We start from the raw sequence: 19,831 nt of genomic DNA on the forward strand, positions 1-19,831 counted from the left end.
TCTCTGAGAGCGGGGCGCGTGAAGACACGTGCTTCCTGGAGCCGAGCCCTAAGGACATTAATGGACAATTGTTGCCTTTCCCCATTAAAAGGCTGATACACAGACACGGAAAAAGTGAGGGCACATGAGGAACGGCGGAGGAGAGGAAACCACTTGGAATCTCAGCACCCAGAAAACAACACTGCTTACATTTCAGATTTACTTCCTTTTGGCACAAAAGGAAATCGAAACCGTGTTGAGCGGGCTGGGGGGCACAGAGGTCTCCGGGATATGGAGGACAAGGAAGACTAGAGGGCGGGACAGGGCGACGTTCCTGGGGTTCGCCCCGGGTGCGGGTACAGGAGCCGGTGAGGCTGGGGGTCGAGGGGCGTCGGCGTGTGGGATCCCGGCGCTCACTCGCAGACCCGACAGGCCCCACATGCACCGCCAGCTCCAGGCTCTGGGCCCGGCCCTGAGATGGGAGAGCAGGCGGGCACCTTGGGACCCGCCTGCCACACCTGGGACCCCAGCACCTCCCTCCGCAAGCAGCGAAGTCCCAGCACTGAGTGCCCAGCACCACGGGCGCATCTGCTCTGTGCCGCCAGGGTCAGGTGCCCCTCACCGTTCACCCCGCTTGGTCCAGCACCCTGCCGGCTCCCGCGCACCAGCTCAGAACAGCAGCGCGTTCGGGGGAAAGCGCCTTATTCAGTTCCTTCCAACACCTGACCGTGGCATCGCTCTGGCACATGACGTCTGGCACAGATAGCCCAGGACAGCGGCCAGGACCACAGCTCCCCCACGGTCCCTGTAAACTCTGCAGGCGCGGGCATGTGGACAGCCCCGGGGGCGATGGCATACGTGGGTCCCGTCTGCACGTTTGTTTTTCTAAAACAGCACGTTCCCGAACTCGCTCAGGTACACGGGAAGCTTGTGGAACCACGGCAGGAGCTCGCAGCGGAGCAGACCCAGACGCTGTGATGAGGGGCGGCTCCAGCAGAAACTTCCAGGTCGTCAGGTCCTCACTCAGCTCTGACCGCACGGCGCTCTGTGGCTGGGGGACTCACACGGGCCAGTCCCTGTGGCTGCAGAACAGCAGTTGGCCGGGTGGCCTCAACAGCCTTTCCAGGGAGCGTCACTAAGCTCCTGTGTGCAGGTCCCCACACGGTGCAGACGGGCATGAGACCATGTCCACAGACCAAGACAGCCGAAGATCTCGGCCTGTTCATGCTCTCTGGCCCAGCAAGTGGCTCCTGTGGAGGTGCCTGCAGACTGTCAGATTCGGTGCCAGGGGTTGGTGAATTAGCCACTACGGTAAAGGAGGAAACACGGAAGCATCCCATAGGAAGCAGCTTCGGTACTTACCACAATCACACAATGCCTACTTCAGCCCCCAAAATAACTGCAGAGGAACATGTATTCAGCCATGGAAAGAGGTTCACGGGGGAGAAAGAAAGCAGGTTTTAAGGTACAGTCTGCACTCAATTTTTTTATACTTTAAAAATAGATACGCCTGCATTATGCATGGAGACACAGCTGGCAGAATGTGGAGTGGGGGTCATCCCTGGGAGAGTGATTATGGGGTCCTCAGTTCTCTTCATTCTGGTGTTTTCCAGATTCACCACTTGGAACATATACTGCAGTTACAACAGAAAATAAACTTATTTTTAATTTAAGAAAAAAATCGGTCCTCACGGCCCCTGGGTGGCTCAGTCGTTAAGTGTCCAACTTCAGCTCAGGTCATGATCTTGCCGTTTGTGAGTTCAAGCCCCATGTCGGGGTCACTGCTGACAGCTCAGAGCCTAGAGCCTACTTCGGATTCTGTGTCTCCCTCTCTCTGCCTCTCTCCCGCTTACGTTCTCCCTCTCCCTCTCAAAAAATATATACAAAAATCTTTCCGGTATGTTATAGCATCAAACACCTGCACCAGGTGCACAAGAGTGGCCAAATGTCCAGCCACAAACATCACACACCTCTGTGGTTTCCAGCGAGTGAATGCACAGATGGCTGTCTCTTGACAACAGCCACCAGCCTCTGCAAATCCGAAGTACAATGTTTGCTGCGTCTAGTGACAATCATCCACCCGCATATGACGAGGAGCAAGGTTTATCATTTCTAAGTAGGTGTTTTCCTGTGGTTGACCTTAGGAGCCTCCTGTTTTCGCTGCAAGGATACTTCAGCTCCGCGTATTAAAATACATCCTCCTTTCCTTCTAAGCAGTAAGACACGGGTGAAAGGGCCCAGGGCTCTGAACAATGTTCCCTTTCAGGTGTTGAAATCAAGGAAGAAAAATAGCATCGAACGCTGTGTGTCCTGCAGGGAAATGTCTTCTTCATTCAGTCAACAAGTTTTTTGTTTTAAATGTGTACCAAGTACTTTAGCCAATGGGGATATCGTTGAGAGAAGACAGCTGGGCTTCCGAACCCCGGATTTCCACTGGACAGGACTACAGCTCTACGTGGGGGTGGCCTCCAGGGGCCATCATGGAAACATGGGACAGTTGTGACAGTCACACACTTGGGAGAGCATCACAGCATCCCAGGGCCAGAGATGCTAGTTTTGGGGAAGCACGAAGCAATCTCACCCAATGAAGACCGGGCTCACGTCCTATATGACTTTGAATGTCTCTTCCCATCTAGTTACTTAAGCCTTGAATCTAACCCTGTGTGGTATCTAAATCAAAGGGGTTTTGTGCGTGTGTGTGCGCGTGTGTTTGCAATTTTAATGAACAATGAATTCTTCAGGACTGCAAGTAACCACGTAAATCAAGGGAAGGGAGAGCTTTGGTTTGATGTTTCACCAAGAATTTTTTACCATTTCCAAAAACCCCACCAGGTGGGCGAATCCGGTGTCTTTATAAGTGCCCCCACCAGTCTAGCCGGTAGCCCTAAATTCCGGTGAATCTGCAGCCAGGAAGGAACACGCTTCCCAGCACTCCAGTCTGAACAGGGCTTGCCATTAGAATTCACGCTTTCTGTTGAAAGTGATCCTCCCTTTATTTCTGTCACGTTAGCGTTTGGGGACTTAAAGACATGAGTGTCTCAAGTAGTGTGTGTAGATCACAGTGTGTAAGTTCAGTTTACAACAGTCGAGGGGACATTATGAAACTTGTTATAAATGGGACACTTGTTTTGCTGAGTTCATGAGCCATCGTTACGGACAGGAAAGTTGTTTGAACGATTACACGGATGCGTCATCAGTGCAAGGAGAGTGCAGAGAAGGTGGGGAGGTCATCACGATGGGGGCAGGGACACAGGGCGCAGGGAGTGGTGCATGCAGACCCCCGGCTTGGTCACCAGCCCAGGGGAGAGAGCGGGCAGCTGAGCATCCCAGGTCCCTCTGCCTCGTGCCATCTGGTCACACGGATGCTTCTCAGCTGGAGGTCCCTCTGGGACATTTGGCAACATCTGGAGACAGGTTTCTGTCTCCAAAATGGCGGCACTGCTGGCGGCCGGTGGGCAGAGGCCAGGGATGCTGCTCAACGTCCAGGTGCACGGGTCACCCCCACAAGAGAGACAGCTGTCCAGCCCGGCATCAGCCCACCGTCAGCTGCGGAGAAAATCTGGAGGCCAGGGTGCCGCCTGCGCTGGGCCACGTGCATCCTGCCAGGCGAGGCAGGGGCGAGGCAGCCCGGATTAGCCCCGGGACCCAGGTCTCCTTAGCGTGGGTGGGGACTGCGTTTTCATTGGCTCACTCCTGTATGTTCATTTACCCTGTGCGCCACCGTTCAGTTGCTGAGTTCATTTTCTTCAGGCCACCGCGGTTTCCATTTCCTTTGCCGAGACCAGGACAGACGACGGACAGAAGCCAGACACGGCCTGGAGTCCTGGGCCACTGGCCAGACTCCGGCCCGCCTGTAATCATGCTGCCCCGAGGGCTGGGCTCAGCACCCCCTTGCTCACTCAGTGAATTCCCTGCTGCCGCCTGCAGGCCACCCATCCGGACGCCCTCTCCCGGGAAACACGCGAGCCGGGCCGGGGGAGGCCCGTGCCCGCGGGTAGGGAAGCAGAACAGAGAGGGACCTCACCGCACGGAGGTGCCTGATGGCGCCGCACGAACAGCCTCGCCTCTGAACCCAAGGAGCCTGAGACCCCCGGGCCCTCCCACTCAGGCATGACTGCTCTTTGACTTCCTGCTGGAAACGCCACAGTGGCCATGTGTCATGTGGGTGACGTCACTCCTAGCTGTAAACCTGGATGAAACAGAATGTTCGCTCAGGCCATGGCATAGGCTAACGACCCACGATCTTCAAGGGGCTCGTGCTTTACTGTCGAATCTAACCACAAACTCTGACCAACACAAAATCAGCCTCAGGGCCGGCAAACACTTGAAACCCCAACTTCCTCCCACGAAGAATTCATCTCAACAGACATTCCCTGAAAGCTGTCACTGTGGGATGGGACAATTCCAGGTACGAAGGCTGATGTCCTGCTGTGGGACCCAGTGCTGGTGGCTGGCCGTTCTGTGGGCCTGTTACTCATTATTCCTGCCCCGAGGGTGGCTGGAATGGTGCTGCTTGGCTCTCTCCGGCTTGGGCTCTGTGGTCCTCAGGACTCTGCCTCCTAGGGGTCCCGCCTCCAGGTTCCTTCTCCCCAGACCTGCCCGGGGTGGGGTCTCCTGTCATGCGGCAGGCAGCACCCCCACAGCCCCCTGAAGAAGCCCTCCAGGTGAACCCTTCTTAGGGGATGCTGTTGTTCCCAGACTCGCCAGCCTGGTCGTGGGGACACTGCACGGGACAGGAGTGACAGGCTGCCTAGAAACTGCCACATGCGTGAGGAGATGTGACCTCTTGGGGGAGTGGGCCAGGAAGCACATGGAAACCCTGTAAGAGGCAGGGGATGGGGAGGGGCTGGGAGAAGGACCAGCCGTTTCCACCAGGACGAGGGGGCAACAGATATGAGCACAGGGCGCACGTCACCAGGGACACAGCAGCTCAGCAGTTGCAAAAGTGGCCCGAACAACCGAAATTTCTGTGTGGCTGCAACGCCAAGCCATTTCCTGTGGTGACGGGTCGCTGGGGACAGCCTTGGGGGGGACCGATTGTAGGGGCAGTCACGTGACCCCAGCGGCCCTACAGTCCCTGAAGCTCCTGTGGACGGTCCCAGGCAGATCACGTGCTGCCCGTGTGTGGACAACACCCAGGAGCCACTCTAAGTGAGCCCACTGATGGGGGGGCCGCAGGTAGATCCAGAACCGAAAGGCATGACCTCTCTGGCCCTTTCAAGACTGTGCGTTCGTGTCCAAAGTGGCTTCGGACACGCCTCCCGGCCTGGTATTTCATTCCGGCCTTGGCAATGAGACTGCTGCCTTGGGGTGACCATGACCTAAGGTCTTGAGCAGGTCCCTGGCCAGGTTCCCGGACTGGAACTTGCCTCCGGCACCTTGGTTTGCACACACTGAGGGCAGAGTAGCTGAGCACGGGCTCCTCCCGCCGGCCACACCAGCTGTGCTCCTACTAGAACCGAAGGGCCTTCCGTGAGGCCTGTGGGAATAGCCGCTTTCATGAGGAGGCAGGAGTCCAGTGAGAACATGGGGTCAGGGGCTCGCCCACCCTCCAGTGCTGGGATCAGCCTCCTCTTGCTCAGGGGACACCGGGCAGCTTCCTTTCATGGTTTCCAAGTGTCCTCAGCGACGTCACGGGACAGGTGCACCTCTTGCCCAGGCGCGAGGTCTCTGTGCAGCATCAGGGCCCGGCCGCAGGGGGAGGGCGGTCTGCCGACCCCAAGCCTGTTGGGCACCCAGGTCACAGACAGCCGAGCAGATGAGCACAGACCGAGGGGCAGACCGGCACAGGGTGTGGGAGTCAGGCAGGAAGGAGACGCACACACGGTCGGCAGCCGCTGGGGAAGGGGGTCCGGGGCGGGCAAGTCCTGAAGGAGCGTGCACGGCCCCCGGCCCTGAGTTACAACAGACCCTTCGCGTCCGATCGCTTGGAAGCCGATGGCTGGTACTGAGACTCCTTTCAGATGCTTGATGAAGAAACAATAAACAGGCTCTCTTTGGAAAAAGATGGGTGGTTTCTCTAGACCACGTAACAGGACCCGGAAACAAATTCAATTGGGAAATTAAAAAAAATTTTTTTTAATGTTTATTTATTTTTAAGAGACAGAAAGAGACAGTGTGAGCAGGGAAGGGGCAGAGAGAGAGGGAGACGCAGAATCTGAAGCAGGCTCCAGGCTCCGAGCTGTCAGCACAGAGCCCGTATCCATGAACCGCGAGATCACGACCTGAGCCAAAGTCAGACGCTCAACCGACTGAGCCACCCAGGCGCCCCATGGGAAACGTAGCATTTTTAAGAAGCACTTTCGTGTGCATGCTTGATCTTCTCGCTGAACTTTTGCTTGGAGGCCAGACCCCCAGAGCCTGGGGAAGGGAGTCTGAGGTGCTCCCCAGCCGTGTGCAGACGACTGTACTTCTTTCTGCTGCTACTTTTCTCTGATTGCTTCCCAACACGTCAATATGAAGTGCTTCCTGTGTAGACGCCAGACACCGTGGCCACCAGATCTCCAAGGCCACCGATTCACCAGGAGGGACCCACAGGCCGGGTGAAGACACCCAAGAGGGGAGACAGGGGGCGGGAGGGGGAGCCTGGGAGGGGAGGGGAGGGGCAGTGGGGACGCTGCAGCCATGGGTCAGGGGCCACGGAGCCACGGGCAGGCCAGGCCCACATGCCTGCCGGGGAAGGCAGGTGTGCCTGCCGTGACTGCCCTCCCGCAGGCACCTCCCCCCTCGCGCATGGAGAACTCCCTGAGCTCAGGGCTGCTGTCAGCCCCCAGTCAGCGTGACATTCATTAAAAGTTTGACCTTAGGTGCTTTGTCTGCAGAGGTAGAAAAGATGAAAACATCTGTTTCAGAGCATAAAATGCATCCTCATTTTCTTTCAATCCTGTCTATTGTCTGCTTCGACCGACTTAGAAACACAAAGAGCCTTCCTCTGGCATGAACTCGGCGTCCATACGGACCGAAGGTGGAGGAAAACACAGCTCCCTCTCTTAGCTCCACGTCTGCCTAGTTTTCGGGGGAACGAATGTGAGCAGAACTTATAAGCGCTTATTCCTCCCTTCTTGTCTCCTAAGTTTTATTTTGTAGGGTCTGCAGACACATTCCTCCTCTTCCCCGGCTGTGGCTGGGAAAGAAACCTGGGCTCACAAGGGTCCGCAGATTCACATGTCCACAGGAAAGGTAGTACAGTCGGCAGGGGGAGACCTGCGTGAGGGCTGGACGTGGGTCCGTGACGTCCTGGGACACCAGGACAGACAGCCTGGGGAGACAGGGATACTGCTTGTGAGGTCACCGCCATATTCACCAGAGTGACCCACAGTGACGGAGCAGATGATGGCGGGGCAGGAAGGAAGTGCTGAGCTGCGTCCTCCAGAGGGCACTGTCCCCGCCCTGGGCTCACCTCTGCTGTAGCACAGGTGTGGATCTGTGCACTGAGACACAACTTCTTGAGGTCCTGGTCCTCCTCACCACCCGCCACACATCTGTGTCAGGACCGCGTATCCCAGGGGTCTAGAACTTGGCCAGGGCAGCCCCCGCTCACCTTCACCCCTGAGGCACCGGCTGCACTGGGGAAGCTCTGGGAGGGAAGGGGGAGGACGGCTGAGGAGTGGGTTGCATGAGCACATGAGCAGAGGGACCACAGGAGCCCAAGGGGGGACAGATGGGCACCTGCACCGACGCCGTGAAGCTGGCGCAGACAGAACCAGATCGAGGGATGCCGCTCCTCCAGAGCTGGTTCCTCAACAACATGCACGCACACACATGCACACACACATGCACACACACACACACATACATACATGCACTTTAAGGAAAGAGAGAGAAAATGAAGAAGGAAACAATGGGCTTTAAAGAGACAGATGAACTGGTTTCCACGTAGCCCCTTATCTGGATCCAGATCCAAACCGTTAAAAAGAAATCGGGAGCAATGGGGACAGTTGAGTCCTGAGCACATGTGTGAAGCTAGCACACGATCATTATTTCCTGATGTCTGAGGACAGTATTGCAGTTATGCTTCTAAAGACAGAGCCCGTATCTTCTGGTGTGGATCCTTTACAGGTGAGTGCAGGAACGGGTCCTTAGGATGCGGGCATTTCCTTCCATCCGCGTGGGCGGGCGAGGGGTGTGGACGGGACAAGACCCTCTGGGAACCCACCTTCCTGAAGGGAGGTAGCGAGCATACCGGGGTCACTCTATTACACTCCTGCCTTTACAGGGGCTTCGTATTTTCCATAATGAAAACAAATTAAAACCAGCAGCTGGCGGACAGAGAAAGGATGTTTGGTCAAGGGCAGGAAGAGCCCAGGGTGTGAGGCACCACAGAGGACGTGTGGCAGGAGACGTGTCCCGGAAAGAGGCAGTTTTCGGGGGCAGACACCCGGGGGCCCACACACCGGAGACACAGCTTCACGGTGAAGTGTCCAGGAAGCCGCAGAGAGAAGAGCGGGAGACTTTGCATTTCCAGCAGGGGCCGGCACGAACCCTGAGTCTGTTTGTCACGTTCCTTTAGACGGGCAGGTAAGACTCGTATGTCATATAGGACTGGGGCTTGCTAACCATAAGCAAAGTTGAAGCCTCTCCCATGGCTCTACAAACAACATCTCACCCCGCTACTAACTCGTGTCTCCGAGTCGATCTGCCTGTGAAAGTGACTTGTTAGCATTTCCTTTCAAAACAGAACCGCTGGCTTTTAGACAGTGTGCCAGGGTGGCATCTTTGCAGCCACCTGCACCCTGGAAAGACCCACAGTCGTCCACCTGCCCCGTGAGTCCACTGCCTGGTGACTCAGCTAGTGTCCACCAGCGTCCCTCATTCTAGGGGTCAGGTCTCTCCAGGCGCACAAGGGACTGGGAGGGGAACACCGTCCCGTCCCTACCCAAGACAACTCTCCCCGTTCTGAGCTCTGCTAAGGGCACCGGGAGCCGGTAAGAGGGATTGGGAGGCATCTGTAGAGGAAGCAGGCGCCTCTTAATTGTAAGCGTGCTCAGGGATGGTGTCAGGAGGAGGCAGACACTCAGGGACGTCACAGAAGCATCCCACCGTGAGCGGCTCTCGCCCTTCGCCCCGTTCACTTGTGTCTGTCTTTGCCCGCCCCGGACAAGGGCCCAGAGGCCACCCCGGAGGAGCAGATACGTGTTCCAGGCATGCCCAGTGGTGCTTTAAGGCTCAGACACACTCCAGTCGGGAGAGGTCGGGGGGCCCTGCTGGCTGCAGGCCACCTTCCAGGGAGGGAACAGACCAGGGGCTGATGTGCTTTGTCGTTGGGGCCACATCCTCCAGCCCTGGAGGCACCAAAGGAGTGGCCCACCGCGCTTGGGGCTGAGGACTGACAGGGATGGCATTGGGAGGGCCTCAGAGGCCAGCCCACCCCGCTTGGGGCCGAGGACTGACTGGGGGGGGGGAGGGGGCGCCTTGGGAGGGCCTCAGAGGCCAGCCCACTGCGCTTGGGGCCAAAGACTGATGGGGGCGGGGGCATTGGGAGGGCCTCAGAGGCCAGCCCACCGCGCTTGGGGCCGAAGACTGATGGGGGCGGGGGCATTGGGAGGGCCTCAGAGGCCAGCCCACCGCGCTTGGGGCCGAAGACTGACGGAGGGGGGGGAGGGGACGCCTTGGGAGGGCCTCAGAGGCCAGCCCACCGCGCTTGGGGCCGAAGACTGACGGGGGGCGGGGAGGGGGCGCCTTGGGAGGGCCTCAGAGGCCAGCCCACCGCCCGCGACTGCCTGTCAGCGAGACCGTGCCGGGAGGCGGCCCGGACCCCTTACCTGCAGGTAGTGGCACGGCCTCAGGGCGGGCTTGGCGTCCTGGGGGAGCAGAGGCTTGTCCAGGTTCAGCGAGCTCTTGCGGTAGGCCTCCTTGGCCTGGCTCACGGTGAGCGTGGACCAGGAGCTCCGCTTCATGTACTTGGTGTCGGGCGTCATGGTCAGGCCCTCGCAGGCCGAGCACTTGACGTCGCTGTTGCTCTTGGACGTCTTCAGGGACAGGTCCCCGAAGGGGCCCGGGAGCACCTCGGGGTAGCAGTGGGAGACGTGGTCCACGTGGTGCCTGTTGACCACGCTGGACGTGCGGCAGGTGCTGTCGCTGTCCAGGTTGTCGTCGGAGCTCCACCAGCTGCTGGCGCCCGACCGGGGCTTGCCGTCGGGCTTCCGCTCCTTGCTTTTACTCCTCTTGCCGTGCTTGGGGTGGTGGGTGTGGTGGTGGTCCTCCGCCCGGCCGTCGCCCTTGGTCCCGTTGACGTGGCCCTTGGAGGGGCCCTCGAGCGAGTGCGACTTGGTGAAGAGTTTCTGCACGGAGTGCACGAGGTGCCGAATCCTGCCCGGGCTCTCGCCGCGCTGCCCCGCGGCCGCGGACGTCCTCTGGTACTGCAGCGTGTGGAACCCGTCCCTGTGCAGAGGCCCCTGCTTCTCGAACTGGTCCAGGAGGTTGGCGGGGATGCGGTTGGCCCTGGCGCCGGCGTGCGGCACGGCGCAGTCGTCTCTCGTGTCGTAGTGGGAGCTGTAGTGCATCCTGGGGAAGGTGCTGCTGGACACGTGGTCGCCCAGCACCACGGGCATCATCACGCACTCCGAGTGCACAGAGCTGCCGGGGGAGCAGCGGTGGTGGTCCAGGGGGCAGCCGTCCACCGGGCTGAGCAGGTAGGGCTGCCTGGCCTCCTGCACGTGGTGCAGGTGGTCGTGCGCGCGCTCGCAGTCCTCGGGGCCCGCGAGGCCGCAGGTGTGGGCGGAGCACAGCGGGGCTGGGGCCCGGCCCCCCGGCAGCCCCTTCATGTTCCTGGGAGCCGGCGAGTACCTTCCCTCATTGAAGTGCTGCGTCGGGGACCATGAGTACTGCTGGTCTGTTGAGAGAACACACAGAGCCGTTTCAGCCGCCGCCCTCACTGACGTGCTGGAAGAGTCAATTATCGGACACCCCACGCGGGCACCGTTTTATCCGGTCCTCAGGGGTCAGTTTTGGGCACTGGAGAGGGGAATCATTTTTCCCTGTACGCTGACTGCTCCAAAGTAGGAGACTATTAAGGAGCATGAACTCTCAGGGCGCCCAGTGGCTCAGTCGGTTAAGCATCCAACTTTGGCTCAGGTCATGATCTCGCGGTTCATGGGTTCAAGCCCCATATCGAACCCTGTGCTGACAGCTCAGAGCCTGGAGCCTGCTGCGGATTCTGTGTTTCCCTCTCTCTCTGCCCCTCCCCTGCTTGCACTCTGTCTCTCTCTCTCTCTCTCTCTCTCTCTCTCTCAAAAATAAATGAACATTAAAAAAAAAAGAAGCATAAACTCTGGTTATCCCTAAATATAGTTCTACAACCACAAGTATGTATTGTCTGCGAGATTCATCGGGTCTCTGGACAGCAAGACTTTGTGCTATTAAACAAATCAACAATTTGGGGGGGAGAATGAGTTACATTTCAATTAGATTTGAGTATTGTGGTTCAGTTTCAGAAGTTTAAAAAGTAACATTTGCTATTTAATTAGCAATATTGCTCAGTAAGCTCATGTGATATGCACTCATGCATTAATCCTGAAGGGTCTAAAGCCACGTCCTTGCGGCTCAGGGGGAGAAGAGGTGGCTTTCTCGAGGCCACCTGTCTGTGTCAAAGCAGGACTAACACAGGATGTCCTAACTTTCATTTCAGATACTTGCCTTTCAACTGTAAGATTCTCCCCAGGACAGAAAAACATGGTTGGTTTACGTGAGATGCGATATTGTGCACAGATAAGTCCTAAGGAGTCATCCCTCAGAGGGGGCTGGCTTTGTTTTCAGGCAGGTGGCTACGTGCTGTACGTTCAGGCAGGTGGCTACGTCCTGTACCGTTCAGGTTCAGGCCCCAGCTCTGCCACCACGTGGTGTGTGACTCCACGGGCCGGTCAGGCGGGCCAGCCACACTCCCTGTGCTTCTGTTTGCTCCCTGTGACGGGAGACAAGACATTGGCAAAGCAACAGGCAGGGCCTCAGGAGGAGGGCACTCTCTGGTGCCATCCATTGTTGGTGTTGTAATTATCGTCCTTTTACACGCTCTTGGGTCAGCATCTACAAAGTTCTGGGTTTATTAAATCTAAGTGATTGGATTCCAGGATTCCTCAGAGAAGCCTCTCCTTCACCCCTGCTTCCTACTGACTCAGTGTTTCTGCTTCAGACTCAGTTCAGAGCTTGCTTCCAGAGGTCTCCAAACAGATGCAACAATAGACTCTGTTACAGTATATGACATACATATATGCATATCTGGTATACAATATGCATGTTATAGATGGGAAATAAAGACTATTATAGTACTATCCATACATTATGTATACTTCACGTATACATATATAACATGCATATGTGGTATAAATATGCATATAACCTATGTAGGAAATACAAACTCTATTACGATATATAATATGCATATATAGTATGTATATACAATGAACCTATCTATACATAATATATGTATATAATGTAGATATATCACACATACAAGAAATATAGACTCTATTACAATATACAATATGCACATACAGTATGTATATATAATGCATATATCCATATATAATATATACATATTGCATGTAATATCCATATGCAGGAAAGAGAGTCTAGTATATTATATGCATATATGGTATGTATATATAATACATATATCTATATGATATGCACATATACTAATATGCATATAATATATGCAGGAAAACAGACTAGTATATAATAGGCATATACAGTATATATAATGTCCATATATATGTATATAAATGTATACGTAATATATGGAGGAAATACACTGTTACAGGATATAATAGCGTGTATGTCAAGTATCTCTAATACATATATCCATATATGATATATAGCATATAATATCCATACAATATATGCAGGAAAGAGCCTAATATATCACATGCACATATGGTATGCATATATAATACATATATCTATATGTGGCATATACAAATAATATTTAATACGCATATAATTTATGCAGGAAATAGATCCTACTATAAAGTATGCACATACAGTGTACATAACGTATCCATCCATTTATATGTATATAACGTGTATGTAATACACGCAGGAAACACAGACTCTCACAGTGCATAATGTGCATATATAATATGTATAAGTAAAACACGTATCCACATGCGTACATACGCTACATAATATGCATATAATAGAAGCAGGAGACACAGATGGAAGCTGTCTGTCACGGGAACAGGTGGGAAGGGTGTGAGAATGAGCACCGAGGAGAGAGACACTATGGGATAAGCCCAGACAGGATCTGAGGGCCCCAGCCTCCTCGTCCCACTGGGGGTGCCCAGACAGCTCTCTGTCCTGGGAAAACGGAGACCAGCTGGCTCCCTGGATGGGCCTGGGTTGTGTCCCTCTCCACAGCCCCTGCCACCTTCCCCACAAGGACATCAGGGTGCAGGGACCGCTCAGGCTGCCGTGTCAGGACACTCGACCCCGGGGTGGCCGGGCGCCTTCTGCTGGCTGTCCCGGAAAGGCTGTCAGGGGCCGGGAAGCCCCAGAGGCAGACCTGCTGGCTCTCTCCCGGCCGTGCCCTCCAGGGCTGGCACTTGCTCCCACCTCCTCCCTGCCCTGGCTCAGACCCTGAGTGCCCGTCGCCAGCCAGGGCCACAGCAGCGGCCTCCTGCCTGCCTCCCCTCCCCTTGTCCTCATTCCCTCCCTCGCTTGCCCGTGCACATGCCAGCCTGCTCCTCCCTGCTCAGCGGCTCCCGGCTTACTGCTGAGTCCTCACTCGTCAGCCTGTATCCAAGCGGCCCCGGGGACGGCCTGCTCGGGGGATGGCCGTGCGCCAGTCCGGAGCGCGTGCCGGAGGCCATTGCTGACCGGGTGGGCTGGCCAGGCCCTCCCTCCTGCCCCTCGTTGTCGGTGTGGCATGCCGCTTTAACCAAATGCAACAACCCTTATTTCTGGCCATTGTTCTGTGGGCTCCTTCCCAGGCAGCATGCACTCTGCAAGAGCCCCGCAGTCCAGGCAACCCCGGGGGAGGCGGTGTCCGCTGTGCGTCGTCCTGGAGGCAGGACAAGACTCGGGCTTCCGCGAGGCACCTGCGCCCCGCTTCCTCAGGGAGGAAGCTGTCTGCTGTCCCCTTGCTCCTGCGCTGGCCCAGCCCCCTCCCCGGGCTGCTCCAGCCTCAGGCCAGACCAGTCAGCCCGCCCCGCCCACCCGTCCCGTCCCATCCCTGTCCTTGTCCTGGCAGCTCCTCACCTGGGAGGTGCCACCTGCAGCCTGGGGTCAGGGACACCCGACACCAGACGCCAAACAGACATTCGGGGCAATTGTGGGAAATAGGAAAGAAACCTAAGAGATGCCAGTCGTCTCCTACATCATTTCTGACCAACTCTTCTGGTGACCGACGTAAGGAAGCATCATCCCCTGTGAACATCGGCCAAGTGCCTGGTCCCAGACATGGATTCAAAATGTCCCCTCTGCAGGCTCTGGACCGCCACCTGTCCAGGCCAGCTAGACGCGGACATATCCTACAAGGCAGAGGCACAATCTCGCAGATCCTGAAGGAGTCGGGGCACGACTTACCCTACTTGGGAGCGACGGACAGCGGCCGGGACCGGACGCTGAGCAGGGGCGGGGCTGTCTCCTAGGAAGGGCAGCACAGGGGCCTCTCCTGCACGTCCTCCGGAGCAGGGACCCCTTGTCTCCAAAGAGAGCCCGACCTCACTGGTGTGAGGGGCGCCACCGCCTCAGGGGAGTGTCTGCCCTGGAAGAGCTCCTGGGCGCCTTCCTTTCTCAACAGCCAAATTATAACCAGAGCACTTTAATATATTAGGAGAGGACAGTGTAGATTATATTATGTTTTAATATAATTAAAAGCAAGTTTTCAAAGGAAATTCAATATCCAGCTGATAAATAGCAAAACTATGTGCTGTAATCTAGACTTTACAGCAGCATAAAGTTGTCGTCCTATTATCTTTTGCTTTATTTTTCCATTAACATGTAATTTAATACAATTCTAATCTTCCTCTATATTAAAAAGCACAACCATTATGGCTCCAATCACGTATCCTATTTCTGTCTCACGTTCGGCCCAGAAGCTACATTATGAATGCGGCCACATGAAAGAACAGTACAAAAGATAAAAGTTTAGCCGTAATGAATTGAATTGGATTATGTAACACATCGGAACACATTCTCATCTCTGCTCTTCGGGACTCAGTGCCTTGACGTAGGCATGGAAACTGACGCACTGCCTGGTAAAAATAATATCACTCCCAACGACAAACAACAAAATAACGTTCTGTAAACAATGGCGGTTCTAAAACGTGCATTAGAGACCTGTATTACAGGTTGTTTTTGTCTTAAGTCTCTGGAACACGGAATAGACACTCGGGGGCTGGCAGTCTCTCTGTGTTAAGTGAGGTAAGAGACACAGAATGTGGGGGCACCTTAGCTCCCTCATTGCCCGCTACTCACCGCACCATATTTTGTTCTGAGGCAAGAGAAAACGGCGGTCTAATCCTCCTTATCCATTAGCTGTCTCCCCAAATTCAAACTACAGGGTAAAGGCACACTTTACTGTGGGATTTCACGACTGTTGGTGTTCTAATCTGAAAAAGTATGTTTTGAGTGTAGGGATAAAAACTTTAAAAAATATGCTATCTCTGGGTGTGGGCACCATGTGCAGGGAGCCAGCACTTTTCACACGCAGCTGAGGAAGCCCAGGCTGGAAGGACAGGCGGGGAAAGTCACTGAGGTCGTACAGGCACGCAGACCTGCACGTACACGCGGCGTGCGCACAGCTCCAGGTGGCCTGCTGCCAGCACCAGCTGCCACCAGGTGGGGGAAGGTGCTGGGTGAGGGCCCCATGGGCCCTTTCTCATTAAACCGGCTGCTGGTTGCACACCAAGCCCAGGCGTGAGCCAGCCAGGCTGGGCACACACTGTGGCGACGGGCTCAGGCCCGAGTCTTGGAGAACGCGTGGAACCTCTCCTGCACCCCAGCCTTGGAGGCAGGCACCCCTCCCCGAGGTCCCGCCGCACTGAAGACACCAGCTGTGTCTCCCGGGGGCCTGAAGCTCACAGAGTCAGGTGAGGTGCCTGCCTGCCTTTCGTCTGATTTTATTCTATGTGCCCACCGGGCAGACGTGTTTCCCCGTCATCATCACTGCACTTGCCGTGCACCCTAAAAGGAACATCCTCACTAAAGGTAGAAGCTAAGAGTAAAGAGCAGCCCGCACAAGATGACACCAAACAATACGGACTTGGTGAGCGGGCTGTGGAGCCGCTTGCCGAAAAGCGAAATATTCTGCTATCGTGTATTTTTCCCACACCAGTTCCACTTACCATCGTGTCTTCTGCCCCCGTGCAGAGCTGTGAGGTGCCCCCACTTCGTCCCTGGGGTTGCCCTGGCTCCCTTTCTCTTCTCTGCTGCCTTCACCCTTTACACACCCACCCATCCTTCCTGCTGAGGCACCTGCCTCAGCCTCCTTCTCTCGTAAGTCTTCAGGCCCACGGTCTCACCTGCATCCGTCAGGACCTCACAACATACGCATGAGCAGGGGGGTGTGATAAGAAACAGCCATGTGAACCTACTCCTGTATCTACCACGTGAAGGTAGGAAAGATGTCTCCCGCCATATGTTAAGAGGACCTACCTGAACCCCCATCAACAAAGGGTTTCCTCAAAAATTTAACAAAAGAGTACAAGGTGAGTATGTGGACCACCGCAAAACACGGCGGGAGGAGTCCGTGATGCTCTGGACCAATGGACAGGTGTCCCTTATTCGTGGACCGACTTAGCACAGTGAAGGTGGAGACACTTCCCGAACTGATGTGCAGACTCCACACAACCCCTATCAAAATCACAGTTGGCTTCTTTATAGAAATTCAAAAGCCGACCCTAAACTTCATACAGATGGAAAAAGAAAACTAAGTGTGAAGCTAGAGGTAGGAAGGAGATAGTAAAGCTTAGAGCAGAGATAAATGAAATGATGGAGGGAATCAACGAAACCAGAAGTTGGTTCTTTGAAGAGACCGATAAATTGACAAGCCTTTGGCTGGAATGGAAGACAGACCGCTCGAATGACTAAAATCAGAAATGAAACTGGGGAGTTACCTCTGATGACATAAATAAAAAGGATTATGATACTATGACAACTTACACTAAAAAATAGACAACCTAGATGAAATGGGTGAATTCATGGAAATACACAAATCATTTCCAGAAGAAACAGAAAATCCGATCAGACCAATAACAATAAGGAGACTCAATCAGGAATCAAAACCTCCCAACAAAGAAAAAGCCCAGGACCCGATGGCTTCACTGGTGAATTCTGCCAAACATTTAAAGAAAAATTAATGCCAGTTCTTCCCAAACTCTTCCAAAAAGTTGAAGAGGTGGGAACACTTTCTAGCTCGTTCTATGAGGCCAGCATAACCTGATATGGAAGCCAGATCAACGCATCATGAGGACAGAAAATTACAGACCAATATCTTTTATAAACACAGATGCAAGCATCCTCAACAAAATACTAGCAAACCTACCCAGCAGTGTATTCCAAGTATCATACACCATGACCAAGTGGGATTTATCCCGGGAATGCAAAAGAGGTTCAACATAGAAAAATCAACATATTACAAGAGAGTAATAGGACCAAAGCAAAAACACGTGACCAACTCAACTCAAATGCAGAAAAGGCATTTGGGGAAATCAAACAACCTCTCATGGTAAGAACACTCAGAAAACTAGGAACATAAAGGAACTTACTCAACGTGATAAAAGCATTTATGAAAAACTCACAGTTAACATACTCAGTGGTGTAAGACTGAAAGCTTTTGCCCTAAGATCAGCACAAGACAAGGGCTTCTGCTCTTGGTGTTGCTATTCAACCCTTAACAGGAAGTTCTAACCAGGGCAATTAGATAAGAAAAAGAAATAAGAGACATCCTAATAAGAAAAGGAGATGTATCTATCTCTATTTGCAGATGACATATTCCTAGAGAGAGAAAATCCCAGAGAATCCATAAGAAAGCTATTTGAGCTAATAAACAAATTCACCAAAGTTGCAGGTTACATGATCAAAGCGTGCAAGTCAGTTATGTGTCTACATCTCAGCCACGAACAAACCAACAATGAAATTAGTAGAGCAATTCCATTGACAGTAATGTCTTCGAGAATCAAATGGTCAGGACTACATTTAACCGAGGAGGTGAGACATTTGCATCTTGAAAACTAGAAAACATCTCTGAAAGAAATTAAAGATTTAGATAAATGGTGGGGCACCCGGGTGGCTCAGTCGGTTAAGCATCCGACTTCGGCTCAGGTCATGATCTCACAGTCTGTGAGTTCGAGCCCCGCGTCGGGCTCTGTGCTGGCAGCTCGGAACCTGGAGCCTGCTTCCGATTCTGTGTCTCCCTCTCTCCCTGCCCCTCCCCCACTCATGCTCTGTCTGTCTCTCTCTCAAAAATAAATAAACATTAAAAAAAAGACTTAGATAAATGGAAAGACATCCTGTGTTCATGGATTAGATGACTTTCAATACTACCCAAAGTCACCTACAGACTCAACATGTTGTCTATCAAAATTCCTGCTGGTTTTGCAGAAGTGGAAAAAAAATCAGTCCTCAAATTCATGTGGAGACGCAGTGGGTCCCAAACATCCAAAACAATTTGCAAAGCAAGAAGGAAGTCGGAGGGCTCAAAGGTCCTGTTCCAAAACTTACTACAAAGCTATGGTAACGAAAACAGTGTGGCACTATCCCAGGGATATACATATAGGTCCATGGAATAGCGTTGAGCGTCCAGACATGAAACCACACATCTGTGGCCAGTTCAGTTCTGATAAGAGCGCTAACACTGTTAAAAGAATAGCCTCTTTTATAAATGGTTCTGGGATAACCCAGTGGCCACGTGCAAAAGCACAAAGCTGCACCCCTTATACTATATGCAAAAATGAACTCAGAACGGATCAGAGAACTAAAAGTAAGGGCTAAAAGCATACAACTCTTTAAAGAGAAAATGCACATCTCTCCTTGGTCATGTGAATTAGAAGAGGTTTCCAGACATGCCATCCAAAGTCCAGGAAACAAAGAAAACGACAAAATGGATTTCCTAAAATTAAAAACTTCTTGCTTTAAAGCAAACTACCAGGAGAGTGAAGAAACAACCCACAGAATGGGGAAGATTCTTGCAAATACGCATCTGATAAGGAAATTATATAGAGAGTATATAGAGAACACTTACATCTCAGTTATAAAAAAGGCAAATAATATCCAAATAAAAATGGGCAAAGTCGCTGAACAGATATTTCCCTGAAGAAGACACATAAATGGGGGGCTCATTTGGTTAAGCAACCAACTTTGGCTCAGGTCATGATTTCATGATTCGTGGGGTTGAGCCCCGCATTGGGCTCTGTGCTGATAGCTCGGAGTCTGGAGCTGCTTCAGATTCTGTGTCTCCTTTCCTCTCAGTTCATCCCCCTGCTTGTGCTTTGTCTGTCTCTCAAAAACAAAGAAGATACCTAAGTGGCCAATAAGTATGTGAAAAGATGCTCAACGTCATTAACCATCAGGGAAACGGAGCTGAAACCACAGTGAGATACTCTTCACACACACCAGGATGTCTGTAACAGATGGATGGGAACAAGGGTTTCGAAGCACACAGGGAGGGAAAACCTGACACACCGCTGGAGAGGGGAGAACGTGAAGTGGTGCAGCTGCTGTGGAAAAGTCTGGCAGTTCCTTACATGACCCAGGGATCCAGCCTGCAGGACCACGCCCAACAGAGACGTAAGTCTGTGTCCCCAAAGCTTGTGGACGTCTGTTCTCAGCAGCACCGTCCACCACACAGCCCCAGAATGGAAACAACCCCACTGTCTGTCACCTGATGAGTACACAAAGGGCCGTATCCATTCAG

The 19,831-nt window shown here is 53.5% G+C and overlaps 1 protein-coding gene across 9 annotated transcripts in view; it reads right to left on the bottom strand.

Annotated features, from left to right (window-relative positions):
• Positions 1-19,831, bottom strand: part of DLGAP2 (DLG associated protein 2) — a 777,915-nt gene that overhangs the window by 107,515 nt on the left and 650,569 nt on the right. For all 9 annotated transcript variants that reach the window (XM_078445206.2, XM_078445207.2, XM_078445203.2 and 6 more), the window contains one exon: positions 9,741-10,810. In XM_078445206.2, the coding sequence (XP_078301332.1) occupies positions 9,741-10,810 (1,070 nt within the window). The remainder of the gene's footprint in view (positions 1-9,740; positions 10,811-19,831) is intronic.

The sequence above is a fragment of the Panthera onca genome, chromosome B1 (assembly GCF_046562875.1).
Source record: "Panthera onca isolate mPanOnc1 chromosome B1, mPanOnc1 haplotype 2, whole genome shotgun sequence".
Taxonomy (NCBI): Eukaryota; Metazoa; Chordata; class Mammalia; order Carnivora; family Felidae; genus Panthera; species Panthera onca.